Below are 26,408 nucleotides of genomic sequence, written 5' to 3'. Positions count from 1 at the left end.
GCTGGTAAATTTTGGAGATTAATCCTTTGTCAGTTGCTTCATTTGCAGATTGTTTCTCCCATTCTGAGAGTTGTCTTTTCATCTTGTTTATGGTTTCCTTTGCTGTGCAAAAGCTTTGAAGTTTCATTAGGTCCCATTTGTTCATTTTTATTTCCATTTGTCTAGGAGGTGGGTCAAAAAGGATCTTGCTGTGATTTATGTCATAGAGTGTTCTGCCTATGTTTTCCTCTAAGAGTTTGATAGTTTCTGGAGTTACATTTAGGTCTTTAATCCATTTTGAGTTTATTTTTGTGTATGGTGTTATGGAGTGTTCTAATCCCATACTTTTACATGTAGCTGTCCAGTTTTCCCAGCACCACTTATTGAAGAGGCTGTCTTTTCTCCTCTGTGTATTCTTGCCTCCTTTGTCAAAGATAAGGTGACCATATGTGCGTGGGTTTATCTCTGGGCTTTCTATCCTGTTCAATTGATCTATATTTCTGTTTTTGTGCCAGTACCATACTGTCTTGATTACTGTAGTTTTGTAGTATAGTCTGAAGTCAGGGAGTCTGATTTCTCCAGCTCCATTTTTCATTCTCAAGATTGCTTTGGCTATTTGGGTTCTTTTGTAGTGAGGTGGATGGACCTAGAGTCTGTCATACAGAGTGAAGTAAGTCAGAAAGAGAAAAACAAATACTGTATGCTAGCCCATATATATGGAATGTCAGGGGGAAAAAAAAAAAAGGTCATGAAGAACCTAAGGGTAAGACGGGAATAAAGACACAGACCTACTAGAGAATGGACTTGAGGATATGGGGAGGGGGAGGGGTAAGCTGTGACAAAGAGAGTGGCATGGACATATATACACTACCGGACGTAAAATAGCAAGTGGGAAGCAGCTGCATAGCACAGGGAGATCATCTCTGTGGTTTGTGACCACCTAGAGGGGTGGGATACGGAGGGTGGGAAGGAGGGAGAAGCAAGAGGGAAGAGATATGGGAACATATGTATATGTATAACTGATTCACTTTGTTATAAAGCAGAAACTAACACACCATTGTAAAGCAATTATACTCCAATAAAGATGTTTAAAAAAAAAAAGACAACCTCTCAGGAACTCCGAAGGTAAGTGATGCAATCTTTAGACCGTCTGTGGTCACTCAGACTGACAAAGACTAGGGGATGATTGCCAAAGTGAGTCAGAGAAGGAGAGGTGGCATGGGCACGCGTTGGGGGTAAAGATCTCATCCCACACGCACATCCTGTTGTACAGTGTGCAGTGGGTGCGTCCTAATAGCTTGTCATTGGCTGATTCCCCAGTGGGTTGATTGATGGGCATAATCCCGTGTCCACCCAAAGGCATTTGGTCTTGAAGGGAAACTAGAGCTGAGAATACCTGTTTGGGAGCCCAGCGTTAGAAGCAGCAAGTTGTGTTCCATTATGTGCCCGTCAGGTATTCACACGCCTCCAGGGCTCATATTCCCATGTATTTGATGACGTGTAGGGGCAGACACCACAGCACCTTCCTTAGGGCTCAGATTTATCCCGGGCTGACTGTGGAGTCATGTGAACATTGGTGGGGCAGGGCTGCCTCAGGTGGCTGCACTGTCCTCCCAGAAAGCAGGGCTGTCTGGTTTGGGGCCTCCATTTCACCAGCCAGCCCCTCCACCTCCCGCACAGGCATCTGGAGAGAGCAGGAATAGCACTCCTTGTGGAGTGGTTTGTCACCTACCTGCAGGTGACCCCAGACCCTTGAGTGTGTGAGGGCAAGTGGAGCTGGGCTGGCTGTGCTGAAGTACCGGGGGGGGGCCTTGAGGACAGATCACAAACATGCCAACCTCTCCCCTGTCATTTCTCTAGGCGCTCATCCCAGCCACAGCCCAGAAGGAGCCCACCCCCAGATCACACCTTCCCTGTCTGAATCCCCCACCCCCGGACCTGCCCAGGTCCTGTCCAAACTTGTATGTTCCATCCTGGTCACAAAGTAATATTTTACAGGCACCTACTGGACGTAAGCATTCATCCCAAGGCAGCGTGGTTCCTGAGGTTCTTGGAGGTTTCTTGATGAGCCAAGGAGATGTTTCTGGCAGGATGCAAGGGCCACTCTTGATCCACTGGCCCTAGGTAAGGCCCAGAAGCTGGTTCCCCCCTCTGGATCTCCAGCTCATCCACACTGAGGTCACCACCTCCCAGGGCAGCATCCCCTTAGCCTGCCCCAGGCTCAGCCAGTCCTTTAAGCACCCCCAACCAACCCCCAGACCCAGAACAAGGAGACAGTTCTATAGGCCACTCCCCCAAAGGGCCCTGTCCTGGCCCCACACCCTGCCCCTCCCCCAGCAAAGACACTACAGGGCCAGAAGATGGAACACATGCTTTATGCCTGAGGTGATCAGGGGAGCCTCGAGCAGGGGCTTAGCACTCACTCACACTGTAATATATAAAAGTGGTCTGTCTCCCTCACCCCAGCTGAGGCTCCTGGACTTAGGGGAATGAAGCCAGTCCCTTAGGCTTCAGAAGAATCTTGGTTGGTTGTTCCCAGCATGAACTAGGTAGTCCTCTTGGTTACCTTTCCTGGTGGTGCACAGAAAGTCAAAAGAGGTCACATAGTAGGGCTAGTCTGAGCTAAGAACGGCATCCAAGGAGCGCAGGGTTTTACAACTGGGAAGGCCACAGCAAGCCAGGACTAGAACCAACCGGGTGCTTCAGGGGTGGAGGGGAGTTCTGCATCCCGGCAAGGCCGCTGCACCGGAAGAAGGCTCAGAGGCCAGGATGGTACAGTCAGTGGTGGCCAGCCGGCCCAGCCTCCCTGCCTCGATGGCAAAGGTCTTCCCCTGGCTGCAGAGGTAGCTGATGGTCCTGAGCCAGCTGCTGCCTAGAGGCAGGCACAGAGCCAGCACCACCTCCCCACTGTTCACTTGCCACTTCTGGAGCTCCGCTGTTTGCTCATGGCCGTGAGCATCTGGCTAATATAGGAAGTCAGGAGGTCATCCATCTTGTAGCCCTGGAAACAGCAGCAAGAAGATAAACAGATGTAGGACACGGCCGCCCACTCAGACCCAGGACACAGCTCCCAGCAAACTGCAGTGGACAGAAGCCCGGACAAAGGCAGATCCTGCCCCCTGCTCTGGACTTACTTAAGTCTCCCCAGCCACACAGCTGAAGGGTTAGATTCATCCAGCCAGACATCTAGGGCTCTAAGCTGTTGCGACCTCACATTAAGGTGCTAATTTGTGGGTCCCTCAATTGAAGCTGCAGGTGAGGCAGGGGAGCCCGCCAGGCCTGGAAGGAAGAGCTCTCACCAGTGACGTCTCACAGAGAAGTTTGCTCCCGCGCACCAGGTTCCCGATGGTGATGTGGAAGTAGGTGTTGCCGCTGCTCCAGTTGGAGATCTTGGTGAAGGGGTGAGTGGTCAGGATGTCCTAGGGGAGCAGAGAGTGTCTGAAGCTGCACGGCCTGGACCGTCCGGCCTCACTCTCCTCAGCTCCAGCCCAGACACCACCCATGCGAAGGACCCCAGACTCTCAGACGAGAAAAGGGGCAAAGGGAAGAGTCCAGCTGTGCTGTGGAGCTGCTGTGGGAAGCAGATGCCTTCCCCCTCCAGGCCTTGGGTGGGGCCGGCTGGTGGGACAAGAGGCCGTCAGGTGTATGGGGCCCGGAACTGGAAATCTGAGAGCCTGAAGGAACTGAAACTGTGGTCACAGATGAGATGGTCCAGCGGAGTTGGAGGGGGGAGACAGGAAGACACAGGCTGGGGGAACACAGTGTGTGGGCTGTGTAGAGAAGTGCCTGAGAGGGAGACCAAGGGGGACATGAGGAAAACCAGGAAAGTGGGCACATGGAGCCACGGGGAAGATGGTGGTCGTTGCCCCCTTCGCCAACAGCCCCCTCCTGTGTCAGTGGTAGGACTTGTCTCCTGGCCCCCTCGGTAGGAACTGCTCAGGCCCACAGACCTGAGCAGCAGTTACCCCAGTAGAGCCTCCCACCCTGACCAGTGTGGACAGAGAGCATTCTGGGAGGAAGTGCTTGGAAGTATCCAGTGACGCTGAAAGGCCAAGCACTGGAGTGATTGGATTTAGTAGCGAGGGCTTTGTTAGTAACTCAGCAGTTTTGATGGAGAGATGAGAGGTAAGGAAGTAGACGCAGCAAACACGGTGCCTCTCAAGATGTGTGGCCAGGTGGGTGGATGAAGCGAGGATGCTGGTGGCTGATAGGGTCTCTCGGGGTTTGAGTCTGGGGGCCTTTGTTAGAAGTGCAAACAGAGAAGCCCACCCGCCTCCTCTTCCCTGTCGCTGCTCACCTTGGTTCTGGGATCAATGAGGCTGACCCCATACTTGTTGATGGCGATTAGGAGAATCTCAGGGAAGTTTGGCTCTGTAGTTTGCTAGTTAAAAAAAAAAAAAAAAAGCCAGAGACATCAGGTGGGGAGCCGCCCCCAGGAGCCGCCCCAGCTGGGCTTGAGTCTACCTCTCCTGCTGCCTGCGTGATGCCAGGGGTGCACTGGTGCTCCACGACCTCGTGGTTTCTAGCAATACCTCTGCTGGGCCCCCAGAGCTACCCCAAATCCCTTCACGGGCCCCCAACCAGCCCGGCAGCAGTTTCAGCCCTTCTGTCCTGCTTCTCTAGGAGTCCCTGCTATTGCTCCCTCTCAGCCCTAAAGCCCCTCATCTTTAAAAAGCCTCCTTGAACCCTACACCTGCCTCCAGGCTCTCTTCGTTGCACAGCCAGGCTTCTCAAAGGGGCCCTCTCCTCAGTGTGTAGCAAGGCCATTCCCCCCTCTCCATCCTGACTTATCCCCTCGCCCCAGCCACTTCACCATTCTCCTGCCTCTGGTCCTGCCCCTCAGATCCACCCCCACCCTGAAGTCAGAGTGGGCTCTGGCCCCATCAATCATCCCTGTGCAAAACCGTCCAGGCTGGGCACCACCTGCAGGAGGAACCCTACTGGCCTCTCCTGCTCGCCAACCTGCTGCTTACCGCAGTCTGCGCGCCTCACACCCCCGCCCATCCACACTCACCCACTCGCACTTCCTGCCCAGGCCTGAGCTCTCACACCTCTGGGTCTTTGCTCGTGCCAGGCCGTCTGCCAGGAACCCTCCCCTCAGGGTCTCCCTGGAAAGCTCAACGTTGCCTCCTCCAGGAAGCCGCCTCAGCGTCCCAGGACTAAGCCCAGGGCCCAGTACTTAGCTGAGACACCTAGCTGGGCCATTTCCTCCTTTCCTTGCCAGGCAGGTGGCAGAGGCCACTGCAGTTTCCCAGAGTCATGGGGAGGAGCCTCTGTGCCATCTGGTTCCCCCTCGTCCTGAGAAGCACGCACCCACGGCATACCTTCACCTCGAAGAAGGCTGAGCCGAAGGTGGGCCACTTGAAGATGAGCTTCAGGAAGGCCAGCTTGGCGTCCTCCTTGGACTTCCCTGCGTGCTTGTTGAAATAGGCGACGATGGACTGCAGGGGGAGCGGGGTGGGGGGGGTCAGAGTCCTCTCCCCTGCCGCTCCTGCCCCATCTGCACTGTCAGCAGCTGCCATGGGCCCTGGAGGCTATGAAGCCTCCCCACTTCTACCAGTTAATGGACTCCTGACAGCCCTTCCCTCCCCAAAGCAAGCAGGCCAAACAGTATCAATTAAAATCCGGTCACCATGGTAACCAGGACGGGGCAAATTACTGCCAAGTGGCCGGCTGAATTTACAGGGGCCACAAGAGATACTTCCCTGGGCTGCTGTCCAGCACCTGCCCCCTTGACCCTGGGGTACCCAGAGAACCATTCAGGGGGCCCCTATTCCCACTGTCTCCCCCACGGTCACCCGCTTCCAGTCGTCAGGCGAGATCTGCCGGATGAGGTCCTGGGGCACCAGCTCCCGTAGAAGCTTGGGGATACTGGGGAAGTAGGACTTGTCCTCCTCAAACTTGGCCCTGTAGATGAGTGCCCCCAGCTGCAGCACTTCCTCCCGCGTGCACTTGTGGTAGCCTCGGAGATACTTGGGCAACTCCTGCCAGAGACAGAGCAGGTCACAGGCAGTGGAGGCACCTGGAGGAAGTGGGCTTCTTCCCTTAAGCACCCCCCACCCCCCGTGAGGCCGGGTCTACTGCTTTACCCCACATTTGGGCCCACCTGCTTCCCCATCCTCAGCTGACACTGCTCCCCAAGGTGGGGAAGGCACAGTACGGGGAAACAGCATTATGCCACAGATTCAGCGCTTTACAGATTTAAAAAGGCAGATGGAGGAGATCAGAGAGAAGGTTATGGGCTTCTTCCCGATGAGAGAAGATGGTGGACCGACCCAAGTTGGTGGAGGTGGTGATGGAGAGACGTGAATGTGTTTCAGAGATAAGAGATAGTCGGGAGGTAAAGTCTTCAGGTGAGTGATTTGGGACATGGGAGAGGTCCACGCTGACTCAGGTTTCTGCCTTGGGGGAGCTGGTAGTTAACGGTGCCATTTGCTAAACGGGCAACATGGGGCAAAGGGGAGAGGAAGAGCCTGGGTTTGAAGGAAGGCGGCCCTTCTGGCTCGCAGGCCATGGTTCTCTCTACCAGGGCAGCTGCCTTCCCCACCACTGGCGCCCCTCCCAGCATCCTGGTCTGTCTGTCCCACAGAACGGTAAACGGCCACCTCGGAAGAGACCACTGAGTCTGCAGTCATGAAGACCTGGAATCCAACCCCAGTTCCATCAGCCCTGTGATCCTAATTACATCACTTGATCTGAGTGTTCCTCTGTGAAATGGGAACAACATAACTCCTTCTTGGGGGTTGTTGGGAGGACAGAATGAGTACAAGCTGCCAGACACACAATAGAGGCTCAGCCTGGGAGCCACCTGCTGGCTTCCCGCAGGCCCATGCCCTGCTGGAAAACGTCTACAGACCCAGGTGTACCAGCAGAATCCCAAATCCAGAGCATAGCCCCTCACCAAGGGAAGGGCCTGCGAGCTCAGCCCGAGGGCTGGAGGGTTGGGAAGGAGAAGGATCTGAAGTTGGGCCACCTCCGGAGACCCCAGCAGGAATGGCTTCCAGTCCATGCTGCTGCCCCTCCCCTGGCAAGGACAGCAGGCAACCACAGCAGAGAGGCTCTGGGCAGCTCACCTGGTAATAGTGGAAGATGGAATCGGCCATGGGGTCCTTCCCTGGCACCGTGGTGGTCCACAGCTTCTTCATGAAGAACACTTGGTAGGTGAGCGAGGGCACGATTCCTGTGGCAGGGGGCAGTCGGTCACCCAGAAGATCCCAGCACCAGCCCTGGAGGAAGGCCTGACTCGGGCCCCACCCAGGTGGGCCTCAGGTATGGCCCCGAGCCAGGACCTGCTGGGCCCAGGCCTCGGATGATCCCAGGACTCAGCCTCACGTTACCATCCTTGACGGGCCGTGCTTTCTTTATCCAGTCCGTCAGGTGTCGTACAAAGTCGAAGAAGAAGTCATTCTCAGGAACGCTGATGACCTAGGGACATGGCCATTCTAGTCCACTCATTTTAATTGGAGCAATACCGAGTTTTCTGACTTTCCCACCCAAGGCCTCCCCGGCAGCCCCTTCTCCAGAAGAACTCCTGCTCGCAGCCAGAGGGAGTGTCCATGTATCAACCCCATCTTGCCCCGACTGTGCCTGTTGAGTGTGTCTGTCCAGTGACAGTGACTCCCTTCAGTCATTCAGCAAAGAGTCACTGCTGCTCTAGGACCCTGGAAAAAAGGCCGAGAAAGGGGCCCAGTCCCTGCTTTGGACATTCTCTGGTATCCGTGTCCTGCTCCTCCCACAGGCTCTAAGCCCCGCTGGGTCCAGGACCTCACGGAGATCACCTCTGGGTCACAGTGTCTGGCACAGGGACAGACATGAAGTGAGGAGACAGACATGGATGCACAGGGAACTGTGGGTGAGCGACAGGAGAGAGCACCTGACCTGCCTGCAAGGGTCAGGGAAGCCCCCCAGGGGAAGGGGCTTTCAAGCTGGGCCTTTGACTCCTATGGACATAAATGGGGCGGGGGGCAATGTGGGGTGAAGGCAGGGGCCTGTGCTTCAGAGTCAGCCCCACCTGGATCTGAGTCCCTGCTGTGTGACCTGAGATAAGTCACTTAACACTTCTGAGTCCAGGTTTTGTGGTCTATTAGGTGGGGATGGTCATCCTCCCTTCAAGGGCTTTTTCAGAGATGAACTGATCTCAGCCTGGCAGCTGAGGGACCAGTCAAATCAACTCTGGAAAGTACATGTGTATTGGGGCAGGGCGAGGAGCCTAGTGTGTCCAGAGCACAGAGTGCTCCCAAGAGGTCTGTGGCCAGGCTGTGCAATGCCTCAGAGGAGAGAGATGTAGGCATAGCTGCTGCATGTCAGGGGGCCATTGCAGGGATGTAAGAAAGAGACGGGCACAATCAGATGCCTTGTGCAAGAGGGCCTCTTCCTCTCCCCGTCCCTCCTTCTGTCTCTGTCCCCACCCCCGCTGCCCCATGAGCTCCCAGGGCGCCAGCAAATTTCCCATGAGACAGACCAAGAGCAGGCAGATAAGCAAGCAATGCCCCCCCAACCCACCTTATCTGCAATTTTGACAAAGAGGCTGAATCCCTCGGAGGACTTGAGGAGCAGCCGGGCGGCGATGTTCTGGCAGAAGTCCTTGGCCTTGGTGCTGGACTCCACCTCGAAGGCCTGGGGGAAGGGGTGGCGGGGGAGCACCTGCTTGCCTCTGGCAGGGCCTCTCCCAGGGCCTCTCGCATCCCTGTGGCTGTGCCTCCAGCTGGACGGAGCCCCCTCCCATGCAAGACACCCTCCTCCTGAGGGGGCTTCCCCAGAGCTGGGCACCATGCTTAAGACAAGGAAGAAGTATAAAACCTACCCTGTATAAAATAAACTACAAGGATATACTGCACAACCCAGGGAATATAGCCAATATTTTATAATAATTATAAATGGAACACCACCGTTAAAATTTGTGAATCACTGTGTTGTACAGCTGACACTCATATAATATTGTACATCAACTAAACTTCAATTAAAAATAATTTTTTTTAAAAGAAGGAAAAGCAACTCCTGTCTGCGTCTTCCCAGATCGTGCCCTTCCCAACCCTTCAAGCGGGACTAAGCCTTGGCCTCCAGGGTCCTGGGCCCAGCTGTACAAGCATGAGTGATGGCAGAGGCCAAGGGAGCACAGGAGGGACAGGGTGAATGGAAGGAGAGAAACTGGAGGAAGGAGAGAGCAAACTCCAGAAAGGGTGAGGAGTCAAGAGCCGGGAAGCAGCCCAGACTGGGCTTGGGAGGGATGGGAGGGTCTGGGGAAGCCCAGATGAGGGAGGAGTGCAATTTGAGGGGTGGGGGGTGCTCCATGTAACCCTCCATAGGGGACAGGAAAAGATTTTAGGAAGTTTTTCTGTCCTTGTGACTAGAATCCCCTAGTGGTATTTCTGAGTCTCTAGTCTAGACAAGTTTTTAAACTGTTTTAAACTGCTTTTCAAACCGAAAATTTCACTGTTGGTCTTGTTTATCTGAATGAGATGCTGTGCTGGGATGGAGCAGGGGGTGTAGATCAGGAGCCGGCATGACAAGAAGACAAATAGGACTTTTGCCCAGGGGACCGCGGTGGAGGGGACTCACACTCAGGTCAGGTGAGAAGGAAGGGTTAGTCTGCAGGAGAGTGGGCTCGGGGCAATGGGGGAGGTCTTGGGCTGCGGAGCAGGCCTGTGCCCAGGAACAGAGCTGGCATCGGAGATGACGTCAACACAGAGCTCAGCTCAGAGGGAGAAAGCACGTTTCTCCAAGCAGAGGCTCCTCAGAGAGAGGGAGGGGTGAGCTTCTCAAGGAAGCTGATCAAGGAAGTGAGAGGCTGAACCAGGAACCCAAGGGCTCCTGACCCGAGGCGTCTGTGGCCTCTTGACTGAGCCCCGGCTCCACTGAGGGGCAGGAGGATGGGGGCAAAGGTGGGGGTGGTGGGGAAGAGACAGCAGGGCTGCCCCGTGTCCCCGAGGGAGCCTGGTCCTTCAGGGGCACCCACAGACCAAGAAGCCAGAGTCCCTCACCTCGTCTGTGTCATCGGGAAAGTAGACCTTGTGGAAAATCTGGGTGGTTTTGTGCTGGATGGCCTCCACCTCCACCAGGTGCGGGGGGTACTTCCGGGACCCGTTTCTGAAAACGAGCGGGGGGCGGGGGAAGGGGGGCAAGTCAGGAGGCAGCAGATTCCTGGGGCCATGGGGAGCAGAGAGCAGAGGGCACTTTGGAGACAGGCAAACCCAGTCCTAATCCCCAGCCACCACTTCCTACCAGGTGACAAACTCTCAAGCCTCTAGTTCCTCATCTGTAAAATGAGGTGATCATGGTACCCACCAGATAGGGATGTGGAGGGGACCGAATGAAGCAAAGGGTACAGGTGGGCTTTGCAGAGTGTGGAGTGCGGCCCAGGTGTCTGCCTCCCCAGCAGACTTGAAGGTATGAGAAAATAACTTTCTGAGCAACCAGACTCTCAAACTGTCCAGAATGGGTACTGGGCACTGCCACCTTTGTCAACCTGGCAGCTGTGGGACCCCGAAGATGATGGGTCAGGACCTCAGCATCCCCAAGGGACTCGTCTCGCAAGCCAGGGTGGCCGGAAGCCCATCCCAGTGCCTGCTGCCACGCACTATGCCCACTGCCCCCTCTGCCCCTTGCAGCCCCTGCTGTACCTCAGGGCTTTCTGGAGCCGCTGCAGGCAGTCGATGGCGAGTGGGCAGTGCTTGCGGGACTGCAGGAAGCGCTGCACATGCGGCAGGAGGATGTTGCTGGGCGGGAAGAGCCCTGTGCACAGCCAGAGCAGCTCCCAGCCCCGCTCCTCACTATACCTGCAGGAAGAGGTGTGGTGTCCAGCAGGGCCACGGCGGGCCGATAAGCCTCAGCTCCTCACGCGGCAGCACATGCCTGCCCTCACCCCCACCCCTGTCTGAGGACCAACACGGACCCACCCCCCTGACAGCCTGATCCCATTAGTGCTACTCAAAGTCTGGTCTGCCAACCCCACCCCAGGCCGCACACTTACTAGTCAGGTGGAGGTAAGGTGCTTGTGTCAGCTGTGTCATCAAGCACTCTGGCTAAGATTTTTTTTTTCTTAGAAAGACTTTCCTATGACGGAAGCAGTGTGTGATTTATATTATGGCAGCAGCTCTTTAACTCGTATGTTATTTGAGCAGCGCTACGTTAGACCAGCCCCAGGACTCCCTCAGGCACTACTCTGAGCTCCTTTGGTCTGGCAGGAGGGAAGCCTGGAGGGCTTCTAGGAGGAGGTGGCATTTGATCTAGGCTTTGAAGACTGAGGCAGATTCTGATATGCAAAGGAGAAGAAAGGTTTTCCTGGCTGTGGGCACAGAATGTGCGAAAAGATCTGACGCATGGTCCAATGGTACACTTGTTTAAGAGATGTAGAGAGTGACAAAGCTGGGGAGGGAGTTGGAAGTCTGGGAATAAAGGGAGAGGGTGGGGCTTCTCTCAGGCTCTGAGATGAGCATGTGCCTGACTTCCCCCTCCTGCCATGGTCTGGGCCATCAGGAAGGCGGTGACACCCTCTGGGGTCCAACACCCCCAGCCCATGAGAGTTTTTTTTTTTTTTTCGCGGTATGCGGGCCTCTCACTGTTGTGGCCTCTCCCGTTGCGGAGCACAGGCTCCCGACGCGCAGGCTCAGCGGCCATGGCTCACGGGCCCAGCCGCTTCGCGGCACGTGGGATCCTCCCAGACCGGGGCACGAACCCGCGTCCCCTGCATCGGCAGGCGGACTCTCAACCACTGCGCCACCAGGGAAGCCCCCATGAGAGTTTTTAGCCAGAGCTTCTGACTGACAGCTCAGCCTGAGCCAGGGATGGGACAAGTGCTCATGAGATGCACCTGTAGGCGACAGTGGCATCTGGGCTAGGGCGGGTATCCAGAGGAGGCTCGGGCAGAGAGCAGCGGGAAATGAGGAGGAGCCGGGGCTGTTCAGCTTGCGGGGAGGACAGACTCAGGGCGCAGCCACCACCTCTCGGTTCTTGACCCTCTTCCTTGGGCCTTGAGGGAGAGCTAGGACATGAGGGGGCCTGAGGACAGCTTCCTGCTCTGAGTGAAGAAGGACTGTTCCCAGGCAGAGCCAGCTGCTGCCTGGGCAGGGAGTGAGCTCACAGTGGGAGGAGGACCTTCACGATTACCTTCAGCTGTTAGCACTGGGGGGGGCCTGCCCCTCACCCTCCCACCATCCCGGCTTACCTGATGTGGTTGTCAGTCAGCTGCTTCAGGATCTGCACGTACACCTCGTCCTTGAGGGGCTCAGCCTTCAGGGCACCCTCGAAGATCTGGTCTGTGAGCTCATTGACGGAGCGCATCCTCTTGGACGGGTAGTCACCCATGTACTTGAGCATGGGTGGGGAGCTGTCAAGGAAGGCTGTGGCCAATCGGGGAACAATGGCCCGGGAGGCAGGCGGCCACACTCTCCAGCAGGGTCTGCCACCCCTGATCATGTGGCCCTGGGCCTCAGGCTACTCACCCAGGAAATGGGCATAATCTGCCCACACTGTTCTCCATGCCCACTGCCCACCCTCTCTCCTCAACTCCTCTGGCCACCTCCTCACTGGCCATCGTGCTCCAGGCCCCAGCCCCACTACCAGAGTCCTCACAGCAACCAGAATAAACTTTCCAAATCACAGATCTAACCATGCCACCCCCTGCCCCAGTGGCTCCCCATGGCTGCACTGCAGGACACAGTCCAAGCTTCTTAACAGGCCTTGGGAAACTTTCATCCATCAGCCCACATCTTAGGATTCCCTTCTTGAACTCTAGCCTCTAGCTGTGCTGAGTTAATTTCTGCCCTTGAAACAGCCCTGCTCTGCTTTGCCTCAGGGCCTTTATAAATGCTGCTCCCTCTGTCAAAAACATTCCCCACCCATCTCCCCTTTGACTGGCCAAGGCCTACCCAGTCTCCAGCCTAGATATATCACTTCCTCCAGGAAGTCCTCCCTGCCCTCCTCCAAGGCCAAGTCAGGTCAATGTGCTGTCGGGTCCCATCACAGCACTGACCCCGATCAGCACATCTCCACTCTCAACTATGAGCACCGTGAGGCTAGGGACTGGGTCTGCTCACCGCCGTGTCTCCACGCCTGGCCCAGCACATGGCACGATATACATCTGTCAACCAAGTGACAGGGTGCGAGGAGACAACGGGTGAGGCAGCCCCCTGCACGCTGTAAGGTGCCGGGCACACAGAGGGAGCCGCTCCGTCAGCATCCCCCCACGTCTGCCCAGGCCCCAGCTGGGCCCCTCAGAAGGAAGTAAGTGTCTAGACGAAAACCCTAGAGGCCAGGCCCAGCCCAGCCCTCCCCGGCCCTAGGCGCCCCCTCCCCGTGGCCCCTGCCTAACCCTCCGTGCGCCCCCCAGCCCTGAGGGTGCGGATATCGATGAAGGCCATGCAGGCCTCCTGCGAGAGCTCCTCGCTGCCCAGGATCTTCTTCAGCAGCGCCTGCTTGAGCGGCTCCCGCGTGTGGCTCCACAGCCGGTCCTTGCCGCGGGCCTTGGACACCATCACGCGGCTCAGCGTGTGCTTGGGTGGGGGCCTGCACAGCACGGGACAGTCCGCACTGACGGCCAGGTTGTGAGACTCCAGCCCCATCCCGCCCGCCCCGTGCAGGAAGCGGAGCGGAGGGAACCGGCTTCCCTGCTGCGCCGCGTGACCTGGGATGAGTCACCAGCCCTGCGGGGGCCTTACTTTCTCAGCCCACAAGGCTGGCTGGGCCCCGGCAGCCCTGCCCGCCTCCCCGGCCTGCTCGCGCCTGCTTCTCTCTGCTCGCTCTGCTCCAGCTGTGGCGCTCCTCCACCCGGCTCACCCCGCCCCAGCTTAGCTCAGACACCGCTTCCCCCACGAAGCCTCCATCTCCACCCCGACCCAGCATCTCCATCACAGCACTGGGCGCACAGAATAACAGCCGCCTGGTCTCATGCCTGTCCCCCCACCAGGACTGTGAATCGGTGAGGCAGGTACAGCCTTGAGTCAGGAGTGCCCAGGACTCCACCTAGGGTGGGCGCAGTCACAGTATCTTAAATGAAGGAAGGATAAGATGACACAACATGAGAAGCGTCATCTCGATGGACTGAAACTGCCCTCTGGTTCCCTCTGACCTGGGCACTGCTCACAGACGGGGACACCACAAAGCAACCCCAGCACGCAGACCAGAGGGTAGCAGAAGCCTGCAGCTCCCTGTCCTGGGGCCCTCTCTCCCCTTCCCCCGTCACCTGAAGTAGTCGTAGGAAAATTCCTCCAGCGTGTAGGGCTTGGCGCGCACCTCAGGCTCTGCCGTTCGCAGCTGCAAGAGCCGGATAACGTCCTGCCTCTGGTCGGGGGTCATGGTGACCAGGGCCTAGAGACCGAGAGACGGGGAGCTGAGGTCAGGCGCCCCTGGATCTGTACCCCGGGCCCCTGGATCAACATGGTAAAGTCCAGAGCCTTCTTAAGTGGGTCTGGGGGTGGACCCTGTGCCCCATTCTGACCCTGGGAACACCTTTCCTCCTGGGGGATCTCTGACATTACCACTGCCTCCATCATGCTGGCCTTAGGACCCTTCCCTTGGTGCCCTGTGTCTGAACTAAGTTGGGTCAGTCAGAAAGCCTGGACAAGGCAGCGGATGTAGTGTGAGAACTGCCCCGTCAACAGAGCCTGGCTCCGGAGCTGCCTGGAAAGCTGGGCTCCGAGTCCTCAGTGCTGGCTCGAGGGGCTCCGGAGGAAGCAGGGCCTCACTTCCCATCTCTGCCCTCACTGCCTTTCTGGACAGTGCAAGCCCCTACCCCCGCCCCCATCCCCTAGGCCACTCTTCTCTGATCCCCTACCCCTGGGCAGTTCCTCCTCTGATGCAATTTCTAGGTCCCTCTCCACCTGGCATACATTTGATAGTTGCCCCCAACTTTCAGTTTATGGTCCCATAAGACCCCCAGATCATCTTCACAGAAGCTGCAAAGCATGAATCTACTGTAACCCCTCACTCCATTTTATGTGGGAAGAAGACAAGGAGGGGCCAGGGGAGGGGCCAGGGGAGCCTCCCATGCATCTGCCCCACCCCGGGCCACGTACCACAATCTCCCGCGGTGGCATGGTGACAGTGGGCATGACATACACGCAGTCGGTGGGGAAGTCCCCACGCTGCTTGGTCCTCTCATTGATGCCATTGGCCCAGCCTGAGTTCATGACCTGCTCTCCTGTGTCATGGTCCAGGATGATGAGGTCCCCCTTGGCAAAGCTGAGGAAGCCTGACTCCTCGCCCGCTGGAAGGCATGGGTGAGCAGGGCCACATGGGGGCAGAGAGAGAGGCTGGGTTGGAACACCTCTCTTGGGGTTGATGACCCGTAAGCCTCTCCTCCCCACTGGAACTGAGGCCCTGTCCCGTATCTGCTCAGCAGCCGCTCTGCCTCTACCTTGCACAACCCCCAACACAGATAGCCATCGGAGGGGGCCCTTTCCCAGCTCAGAAGCCTTCCGTGGCTCCCCACTGCCCTAAAAGGAATCCCACACTCCTCGACACGCTACAGGCCTGTTGCTGGCAGATGGCCTTCCTGACGTCTTCTGCCTCACTTTTTGCCCCTCCCGCCTCACCTCACCCATTCCAGCCGAAACAAACTACCCGCAGTTCCCAGACACACCTGCCCCCTCCAGCCTCTGCTCGGTTCTCCTCTCTGCCCCAAACGTTCTGTTCACACATACGTCCTCCCCGAACCCCAGGCTCCCACAGCCTCTGGGCTTCCCGGGTCACTGCACTATCACAGGGATGGGCACTGTCTGCTCCCACCCCCTCCCCACTGAGGGCAGGGCTGGGTTCATTTCGTCTCTTTCTCACGCTCTGCTCGGGACCTCAAAGGCCCGGGGATGCACGGTCCATAGTTGTTACCACTGTCATCATTTAAAGATGGTGGGTATTGGGGGAACACTGAGGAGGAACCCCTGATCTCATCTGGAGAAGTTGGCAAGTAATAGGTATTTAAGACCAGAGGGAGGAAGGTTCCCCACAGGGCACAGATCGAAGGCACAGGGTTGAGCTATTTGGTCCAGCTGGAACCGAAGGTGTATGGGGAAGAATGGGTAACAGGCTCTAGTGATCCTGAACGCCAGGCCAAGGCCAGGGCACGTAATCTGCCTAACACCCTGACCCCGGGGACTGGCATCTCGTGCCAGGAGCCACTCACCAGGGCTGGGGTTGTCCTGCAGGGCCACCACATACTTAGACCTCTTTCGGAGCCCCTCCAGGAAGGTGACCACCAGGTCACGGATGTCCTCAGCATTGCTGGAGGTGAAGGTGTACTCATCCCCCTTGATGGTGGCCAGCGTAAAGCTGGGGGCTACCAGTTTCGCTCCCCTGCAGGACCAACATGGAGAACAGGGCCCTGTCGGGGTCACTCCTGCCCAGCCCGAGTGAGATGCAGCACAGCCCAGGTCAGAGCAGCCCAGCGAGAGCGAGACACGGCACTCCCTGAAGGAGACCAAGGCCAGCCCAGTCAGATGTGGCCCAGCCAGAAAGAGGCCGGCCCAGCCAGGGTGAGATGGGGCCCAGGCAGCCACAGCTCAGCCTGAGTCAGCCACAGCCAGGCCAAAGTCACACATGGTCCTGGGAGGCCTGCAGGGGGAGCTCACTTCCCCTTTGTTGTCTAATTCCCACTCACCCTTTAGGGCTCAGCCTAGAAACCACTGCCTCCAGGAAGCCCTCCCTGCCTTCCCATAGCCCTCAGCACACTGGCCCCTACTTTACAATGGCTTATTCGATGCCCATCTCCCCTCTCAAGTGAAGCTGCAAGAGGACAAGGACTATCTTGTCACCACTGCATCCCATGTACCTGGTCAGAGCTGGACATGACCCAACCCCTGCCCACATCGGACACAGCCCAGAGACACTCCTACAAGCCCCAGATGCGGGGAGGAGGCACTGCTGGGAATGCCAGTCCATTCCAGGACCCACTCCCAACGTTGCTCCGATGTGCACTGCACTTCTCAGTTTACAAAGAGCTCTCCCATCAATTATTGCATGTATTCCTCACCACTGTACTGATGGAAAGTTAAGACCTCCATTTTAGAGATGAGGGCGTGGAGGTGAGTCCCACACAGAGCCCTGAATCTCAGGCCAGCGTTTTGTACACGCTCAACTGTCCCTGACTGTCCTAACCACCCGTGCCCATCTCAGAACAGCCACGAATGTGCTGTAAATACCCGCCCCCCCACACCCTATAGGGAGGAAGGTGCCTGAGGGGTCTGCAGGGTACAGCACATACTGCTCGGTCACATGCGACCAGGACAGGCCACTGCATGTCTCTGCACCTCGGTGATGTCCTCTGTTAGGTTTCCTTCAAAGGCCCCCATGACCCGCAGAAAAGCCCCGGGAGCTCTCTCCTTCCCTGTGTGTCTGCCTGTGTCTCCATCTGCCCCTCCTCCCTTCAGAAAGTGCTGAATCAGGACCCTGGGTTTGAGTCCCATCCCTGCCACTGGTCTTCATGCGGCTTTGGACAAGTCCCCGCCCTGCACTAACGCGGGGAGTGGGGGCTGGACTAACCTACTGCTGGACACGGCCATGATCTCGGGGAAGGACAGCTCCAGAAGCACCTGCTCCTGCTCGTCCACGAAGTAGACGCCCGTCCAGTTGACGGCCACGATGACGTCGTTCTTGGGGAGGCTGGGGCCTGGGGCAGAGACAGAGGCACTGAGAGGGCACCTGCCCGCTGCCGCACCCAGCCCTTCTCGATCCTCATAACCACCAGGGAGGTGGCCAGGGTGGGGTGTGTTGATGTCCATTTTACAGATGGGAAAACTGAGGCTCGGAGAACACAACCTCCCTACGAGCCGAAACCCCAGGTGCGGTGGGAAGAGAGTGTTGGATTAAGGAACTGGGTTGGAGCCGCCTTCCTGCCACTGGTCTGTGCAGCTTGGGACAAGTCCCTGCCCTGCGGTATGGTGGGATACGGGGAGGAGTCAGACAAACTGAGCCCCAACGTTCCCTCGAACCTGATATTTGGTGGTTCTGTGAAGCCACCACCAGCACAGGGCCTGGCATGGAGCAGGTGCCTGGTACCAGTGGCCCGAGGTTGGCTAAGCAAGTGGCCAGTACAGGTCTGTCAGCTGCATCTACTCTCAGCTTCACGGGTTCGGCCCAGCCTGTGCTCTGGGCCACCCTCTTCTGTACACAGTAGGTGCTTTAATGATCACAATACTCAGTCAATTGTTTGACCCAGTGTGTTGCTGAGTACCTACTATGTGCCACGGAGCCCTACTGGGCTGCAGGGAGGCAGGAGCCACTCAGCACACTGACTTGGAGGCCAGGCAGCCCTGCGGGCAGGAGGCTGGCTGACTGGGGAGTCTGGCTCAGGCCAGCCCCCTCCCTCTGCCACGGACCAGAGCCATCGAGGGAGGGACGGGAGGCAGGTGGGCTGAGGGGTACCTGAGAACTTGTAGGCTTCGTAAAACCTGGAGAAGAGCAAGGGCCACTTGAAGCGGGCATAGTTGACCACATCCTCTTTGACCTTCTGGGCATCAGTTCTCCTCTGGGCATAAATCCCCTGGAGGGGCACAGACAGGAACAGGGGACAAGAGACTTGGCACAAGCTCTGCCTGGAAATCAAACGTCCCTGTCTGCACGTCAGAAGTGGGCCCCAGGCCACCGTGTCCTCGTGCACACCATGGCCTCACCCCACCCCCCCAGCCCACAGCCTCCCCGTCACTCCATCTTCCTCCGATTCCATCAACAGCAGTGAGCACTTGCTAGAGGAACATGGGTCCCCCCTCAGGGAGCTCCCGATTCAGCAGAGTGACAAGAAAGCCCACAATCCCAGCCGGCGCATGTGCAAGGCACAAGGGCAGGGATCAGGGAAGGAGTTTGGGGGACAGGAACATGAGTGGCTAAGGATGGGGCCGGGGGGGTGCCAGGCCTGACCAAGAAGAGGGAGTGGAAACCGGTGAGTGGGAGCCAGGTCACAGAACCATGGGCGAGGCCACCACTGTGAGGCTGGTCTCTTAGTGGAAACTGACAGGTAAACTTGGGAGTTAGGAAGATTGCAGGGTAGAGAAGGGTTGGAGCCTGGAGTGGGCAAGCAGATGGGGGAATAATGCAGTGCTCCTGGCAGAAATTAATGCACAGATGTTTTATTATCTAAAAATATTCTGCTGAGCTTTAATAAGAACTTGGTGGTATTGGAGTAGAATTGGAGGGATCAGAATGAACTCATGGTTTTTATCATCTATGAACACAAACATAGATGCAGACATGTGTGTGGGCCAGCCCTGTGCTGTCACATTTCCATGCACGAAGAGGGCCCAGAAGCAATGCCATCCCAAGAGCTGTGAGTATTCAGGGATAAGGGGCTCAGCATCTCCAACCTAATCTCAGATGGCTCAGAAAAAATAATAACATGTATGTGTGCAGAGAAAATAAAAGCAAATGTGGGACAATGTTAACATCTGGTGAGTCTAGGTGAAGTGCATACTGTACACAGCAGGCCTAGCTTTTTAACTTGCAACTTTTTCGTAAGTTTGAAATTATTTCAAAATAAAATGTTTTTACTCCTCTGACCCTAATAATCATGCTAATTCGGACCTGTCCACTCTACAATAGGCCGGGGCCAGGGCTCTGGAACGCACAGGCCAGGGCACTACAGTCCAGCGGAGAGATACACGAGCTCGGTCATGGGCTCTGAGAGGGCAGAGGGCACATCTGTTGTACTCGCAGCTGTGTCTCCAGGGCCTGGTGCAGTGCCCAGCACATGGCAAGCACCCAAAACAAAGGGAATTCATGAGTGATGGCGCCCAACCCAGAACATGCCAGGTGCCACATGCACATCGGCCGCGCACACCGAGGACCCAGGGAAGGCAGAGGAGTGGAGGTGGGGACGGAGGCTGGAGCTGTTGGCAGGTGGAATGGACGGGCTTCAGCAGCTAACCAAGTGTGAGGGGTGAGGGAGAGGAGGTGGCCAAGGACAGAAAGAGTAGGGGAGGGAGAACATGCATATCTTCTGGAGGGGGCTGAGGACAGGGAGGTCCTCGGGGGTGAGCCAGGCCTAGAAGCACAGGGGGTGCAGGGAGCATTCGGGTACAGGTGGAGACTTGTGGGCAGCTCAAGGGAAGGCAAAGAGCTCAGGGGGAGACAAATGGGGCTCCTGGGTTAGGGAAGAGGCCACGTGGCGTAGGGGTTGAGACACACTGATCTTGGAGCCCTTGGCAACTTGTGTACAAAGAGGATTCTGCTCTTATACAACCAGGGCCTGGAGATGGGGAGGCCCATGGGTCCCCTCCAGCAGCCAGGGTCCCCCACCTCCACCAGGGCACCCCTGCTCTACTTGGGGCGGGTCTCTTAGCTTAGAAGGGAGCTACTCAGGGCTGGTTATGGGCCTGGGGCCTTAAACAAGAGGCAGAGGGGGCCAGTACCTCAAATTCCCCAGGCAGGAAGTTGGGCCAGAGCTCTTTTAGGGGAAAGGAGGTACACTTCCTAGAAGCTCCTCCAGCATGCACCAACTCTCCTGAGCTGTAGCACTAATAAGCTTTGGTGGGAGGCCAGGAGCGGGGACCCCCAGTGCCCATGGACCCATGGTTTCCCTCATGAGGCCATGGGGCTAGATGTGATCCATCTCTGTGTCCCTGGCGCCCAGTGCAGAGTAGAGGGCAGAAAACACAAGTGAACTGATCTCCATGGTGGAGAAAGGCTGCTGGGAGCCAGGAGGTCAAGGGTGCCATCCTGTCCTCCCAGCCCCATGGACAGACAGATGTCAGGTAAGAGCTGTGGCCTCTTTGATTTCTCAGGTCCTTACCCTTCAGCCAGGTCATCAGAAAGCCCCTCCTTCACAACCCCAGCCCTCTGACCTTCTTGTGGGCAGCAATGGCCAGCTGGGCCCACTTCTCCAGCGTCCTCAGGGGCGTGATCTCGCGGTCAGGGATGTAGGTGGGCACGAGGTTCAGGAGGCGCTCCAGGATCATCTCAGAGCCGTAGTCCACAAAGTACTGCTGGGAGGCCAGCTCGGCCAAGTCATCCTCCTAGGTGTGGGGAGGTCTCATTCACACATGCTCTGGGAAGCCATTCCGGGCCACCAGAGCCCCCAGGCCCTGCATCCTGTAGCTTTCAGACCCTTGCCTTTGGGACCCTGTGCTCTCCCTGACTCACCAGGACCTCCTGTCTGCTTGGTGGAGCCATGAGCACCCCAAGGGCAGGACCACACTCACCTGCTCCTGGGTTTCCTCAGCACCAGCACAGAGCTGGACTCTGCCCAGGGGCACGTGAGCTGACCCAGAGGGACCAGCCAGCCCATTGGTAATGGGTCAGCCACTACCTTCTCAGCCTGATGAGAAAGGCCTGCCCTGGAGAATGGGGGACCTGGGTACTGCTGGAGACTATCAGAGGAACGGGGTGCATCACTACCTCCATCACCATCACTACACCCCCTGGGGACAGTCAAGGCATTGAACAACCAGTGAGCCATAATGCAGAGGTTGCAGAGAGCCAGATGGGCACTGATCATTTGCCCCTTTTCTATCTGAGGCTGGTGCGTGGCAGCCCCAGTGATGCCTGCCTGGGGCTCCCCAGGGCTATGGCAGCAGGGGCAATAGGGAAAGGGTCTTGTGCACCTTGAAGGCAGTAGATGTTTTCCAACTAGTTCAAAGTATTTTGGAATTTTAGCAACTGATATGGCTGTACTAATACATTCTGCTTGAATATCAGCTCGCCAACACCAAAACCACCACTATTATCATCACCACCATTACCAACACCAACACCACCATCAGCAGCACCATCATCATCATCACTACCCTCACCACCACCTACACCATCACTACCTCCACCATCATCCCTCATTTCCATCATCTCCATCCTTATTCCTCCATCATAATAACCAACAGAACCATAAGTGTCATGAAAACCATCATCACCATCAAAAACAAAGCAACCACATCAATCCTGTCCTCAGGAGATAAAAGGATACACGTTTGTAAACTGTGGTCTAAACGAGTGGATCTCTTACTCCTTTAGAGCAGAGTTTCTAGACTAACTAACAATACAGCAAGATGCACAGACGAGATGGTGGAGTGGAAGGACCTGAGCTCACTTCCTCTCACAAAAACACCAAAATCACAACTAACTGCTGAACAACCATCGACAAAAAAGGACTGGAACCTAATAAAAAAGATATTCTACTTCCAAAGACAGAGAAGAAGCCACAACAAGACAGTAGGAGGGGTGCATTCTCAATACAATCAAATCCCATGCCAGCCAGGTGGGCAACCCACAAACTGGAAAATAATCGTATCACAGACGTTCTCTCAAAGGAGTGAGAGTTCTGAGCCCCATGTCAGGCTCCCCAGTCTGGGGGTCTGGCAAAGGGAAGAGGAGTCCCTGGAGCATTTGGCTTTGAAGGCCAGCTGGGCTTGATCGCAGGAACTCCACAGGACTGGGGGAGAGAGAGACTGCAGTCTTGGAGGGCACACAAAAGATTTCACATGCACTGGGACCCAGGGCAAAGTAGTGACTCCACAGGAGCCTGGGCCAGACCTACCTGCAGGTCTTAGAGGGTCTCCTGGGGAGACAGGGGGTGGTTGTGACTCACTGTGGAAACAAAGACACTTGTGGTGGAGGTACAGGGTACTCATTGGCATGAGCTGTCCTGGAGGCTGCCATTTTGACACTAAAACCTGGCCCACCCAACAGCTCGAAGGCTCTAATGCTGGGACATCTCAGGCTGAACAACCAGAAGGCCAGGAACACAGCCCAATCATCAGCAGACAGGATGCTTAAAGTCTTCCTGAGCCCACAGCTGCCTGTAAACACACCCCTGGACATGGCCCTGATCACCAGAGGGACAACACCCAGCTCCACCTACCAGTGGGCAGGAACCAGTCCCTCCCACCAGGAAGCCTCTTAGACCAGCCTCATGCATCAGGCAGCAGACACCAGAAGCAAGAGGAACTAAAATTCTGCAGGCTGTGGGACCATAAACACAGAAAGTTAGACAAAATGAGACAGCAGAGGAATATGTTCTAGATGAAGGAACAAGATAAAACCCCAGAAGAACAACTAAGCGAAGTGGAGATAGGCAATCTACCTGAAAAAGAATTCAGAGTAATGATGGTAAAGATGATCCAAGATGTTGGAAAAAGAACGGAGGCAAAGATTGAGAAGGTAAAAGAAATGTTTAACAAAGATCTAGAAGAACTAAAGAACAAAAACAGAGGTGAACAATACAAAAACTTAAATGAAAAATACTCTACAAGGAATCAATAGCAGAATAAATGAGGCAGAAGAAAGGGTAAGTGAGCTGGAAGACAGAGTGGTGGAAATCACTGCCACTGAACAGAATAAAGAGAAAAGAAATGAGGACAGGGCTTCCCTGGTGGCACAGTGGTTAAGAATCCACCTGCCTGGGCTCCCCTGGTGGCAGAGTGGTGAGAGTCCGCCTACCGATGCATGGGACACGGGTTTGTGTCCCAGTCCGGGAAGATCCCACATGCCACGGAGTGGCTAGGCCCGTAAGCCATGGTTGCTGAGCCTGCGCGTCCGGAGCCTGTGCTCCGCAACAGGAGAGGCCACAACAGTGAGAGGCCTGCGTATCGCAAAAACAAAAAAAAAAAAAAAAAAAAATCCACCTGCCAATGCAGTGGACACGGGTTTGAGCCCTGGTCCAGGAAGATGCCACATGCCACGGAGCAACTAAGCCCATGTGCCACAACTACTGAAGCCTGTGTGCCTAGAGCCCATGCTCCACAAGAGAAACCACCACAATGAGAAGCCCAAGCGCCACAACGAAGAGTAACCCCTGCTCACCTCAACCAGAGAAAAGCCTGCACACAGCAATGAAGACCCAACACAGCCAAAAATAAATAAATAAAATTAATTTATTTAAAAAAAGAAAAGAAAAAGAAATGAGAACAGTTTAAGAGACCTCTGGGACAATGTTAAACACACCAACAATCACATTACAGGGGTCCCAGAAGGAGAAGAGAGAGAGAAAGGACCTGAGAAAATATTTGAAGAGATAATAGCTGAAAACTTCTCTAACACGGGAAAGGAAACAGTCACCCAATCCAAGAAGTGCAGAGAATCCCATACAGGATAAACCCAAGGAGGAACACGCTGACATACATATTAATCAAACTGACAAAAATTGAAGACAAAAAGAAAATATTAAAAGCAGCAAGGGAAAAGCAACAAATAACATACAAGGGAATCCCTATAACGTTATCAGCTGAGTCGTCAGCAGACCAGAAGGGAGTGGCACGATATATTTAAAATGATGAAAGGGAAAAAACTACAACCAAGAATACTCTACGCAGCAAGGCTCTCATTCAGATTTGATGGAGAAATCAAAAGCTTTACAGACAAGCAAAAGCTAAGAGGATTCAGCACCACCAAACCAGCTTTACAACAAATGCTAAAGGAACTTCTCTAGGTAGAGAAGAAAAGCCCACAACTAGAAGTAAGAAAATTACAAATGGGAGAGCTCACTGATAAAGGCAAACATACAGTAAAGGTGGGAAACCATCCACACACAAATATGTTAACAAAATCAGCAATGGTGAGAAGAGGGTACAAATGCAGGATGTTGGAAACACATTTGAAATTAAGAGAACAACAACTTAAAACAATCTTGTATATATATAGACAGCTATATCAAAACCTCATGGTAACCACAAACCAAAACTCTACAATAGAGATACCCACAAAAAAGAATCCAAACACAACACTAGTCATCAAATCAAAAGAGAAAAAAAGAGGAAGGGAAGAAGAGAGAACTACAAAACAATCCCCAAACAATTAACAAAACGTCAATAAGAACATACATATCAGTAATTACCTTAAATGCAAATGAACCAAAAGACATACACTAGCTGAATGGATACAAAAACAAGACCCATATATATGCTGTCAACAAGAGACCCCCTTCAGATCTAGGGACACATACAGACTGAAAGTGAGGGTATGGAAAAAGATATTCCATGCAAATGGAAATCGAAAGAAAGGTGGAGTAGCAATATCCATATCAGACAAAACAGACTTTAAAATAAAGACAGTTACAAGAGACAAAGGTGGACACTACATAATGATCAAGAGAGCAATCCAAGAAGAAGGTAAAACAACTGTAAATATATATGCACCCAACATAGGAGCACTTCAATATATAAGGCAAATGCTAACAGCCATAAAAGGAGGAACCAACAGTAACACAATAATAGTGCAGGACTTTAACACCCCACTTATATCAATGGACAGATCATCCAGACAGAAAAATCAATAAGGAAACACAGGCCTTAAATGATACATCAGACCAGGTGGACTTAATTGATATTTATAGAGCATTCCAACCAAAAGCAGCAGAATACATATTCATCTCAAGTGCCCATGGAACATTCTCCAGGATAGATCACATGCTGCGCCATAAAGCCTTGATAAATTTAAGAAAACTGAAATCATATCAAGCATCTTTTCTGACCACAATGCTATGAGATTAGAAATCACTTACAAGGAAAAAAAACTGTAAAAAACACAAACACGTGGAGGCTAAACAATATGCTACTAAATAACCAATGGATCACTGAAGAAATCAAAGAGGAAATCAAAAAATTCCTAGAGACAAATGAAAATGAAAACATGATGATCCAAAACCTATGGGATGCAGCAAAAACTTTTCTAAGAGAGAAGTTTAAAGCAACACAATCTTACCTCAGGAAACAAGAAAAATCTTAAATAAACAACCTAAACTACACCTAAAGCAACTAGAGAAAGAAGAACAAACAAAACCCAAAGTCAGTAGAAGGAAAGAAATCATAAAGATCAGAGCAGAAATAAACGAAATGGAGATGAAAAAAATAACAGAAAAGATCGATGAAACAAAAAGATGGTTCTTTGAGAAGATAAAAAATTGATAAACCGTTAGCCAGACTCATCAAGGAAAAGAGGGAGAGGTCTCAATAAAATTAGAAATGAAAAAGAAGTTACAGCAATACCACAGAAATACAAAGGATCATAAGAGACGACTACAAGCAACTATATGATGATAAAATGGACAACCTAGAAGAAATGGACAAATTCTTAGAAAAGTAGTCTCCCAAAACTGAACCAGGAAGAAACAGAAAACATGAACAGACCCATCACAAGTACTGAAATTGAAACTGTGATTTAACAACTCCCAACAAACAAAAGTCCAGGATGTGATAGCTTCACAGTGAATTCTATCAAACATTTAGAGAAGAGTTAACACCTATCTTTCTGAAACTATTCAAAAAATACCACACAAAAAGTCCAATATCACTGATGAACACAGATGCAAAAATCCTCAACAAAATACTAGCAATCCAAATCCAACATTACAAGGATCATACACCACGATCAAGTGGGATTGATCCCAGGGATGCAAGGATTTTTCAATATCTGCAAATCAATCAGTGTGATGCACCACATTAACGAATTGAAGAATAAAAACCACCGTTCAAGGTTGTGCCCTGCCCCCTTCCCTCTTGTTTCATTCACACCTAAGGAAG

The 26,408-nt window shown here is 54.2% G+C and overlaps 1 protein-coding gene across 1 annotated transcript; it reads right to left on the bottom strand.

The window, feature by feature from the left end:
- Positions 1-2,336: 2,336 nt before the first annotated feature.
- LOC113607716 (unconventional myosin-VIIa) lies at positions 2,337-21,680 on the bottom strand. The gene is made up of 19 exons (XM_027083269.1): positions 21,642-21,680; positions 20,745-20,915; positions 18,334-18,451; positions 17,452-17,578; positions 16,097-16,266; positions 14,991-15,181; positions 14,159-14,283; positions 13,325-13,482; positions 12,143-12,296; positions 10,599-10,754; positions 9,960-10,065; positions 8,482-8,595; positions 7,317-7,404; positions 7,053-7,159; positions 5,778-5,963; positions 5,304-5,420; positions 4,277-4,360; positions 3,279-3,398; positions 2,337-2,980 (listed from the first exon to the last, which is right to left on the bottom strand). The coding sequence occupies exons 1-19, from the start codon at positions 21,678-21,680 to the stop codon at positions 2,891-2,893; spliced, it is 2,421 nt and encodes an 806-aa protein (XP_026939070.1). The 3' UTR covers positions 2,337-2,890.
- Between the last annotated feature and the right edge of the window lie 4,728 nt (positions 21,681-26,408).

This window comes from Aethalodelphis obliquidens, unplaced genomic scaffold (assembly GCF_003676395.1).
Source record: "Aethalodelphis obliquidens isolate GAN/ISIS:26980383/991018 unplaced genomic scaffold, ASM367639v1 scaffold50, whole genome shotgun sequence".
NCBI lineage: Eukaryota > Metazoa > Chordata > Mammalia > Artiodactyla > Delphinidae > Aethalodelphis > Aethalodelphis obliquidens.
Note: the sequence above shows the minus strand (reverse complement) of the source record. Positions and strands in the feature narration are given on the sequence as shown.

What these genes read in the sequence shown, in the direction of transcription:
- LOC113607716 (XM_027083269.1), bottom strand. Translation starts at nt 21,680, where the DNA reads ATGATGATGATGGTGCTGCTGATGGTGGTGTTGGTGTTG. An exon ending in GCAGGACAACCCCAGCCCTG is followed by an intron (nt 15,182 to 16,096) that starts GTGAGTGGCTCC and finishes CATGCCTTCCAG; the next exon opens with CGGGCGAGGAGTCAGGCTTC. An exon ending in CTGACTGACAACCACATCAG is followed by an intron (nt 10,755 to 12,142) that starts GTAAGCCGGGAT and finishes CTCTTCCTGCAG; the next exon opens with GTATAGTGAGGAGCGGGGCT.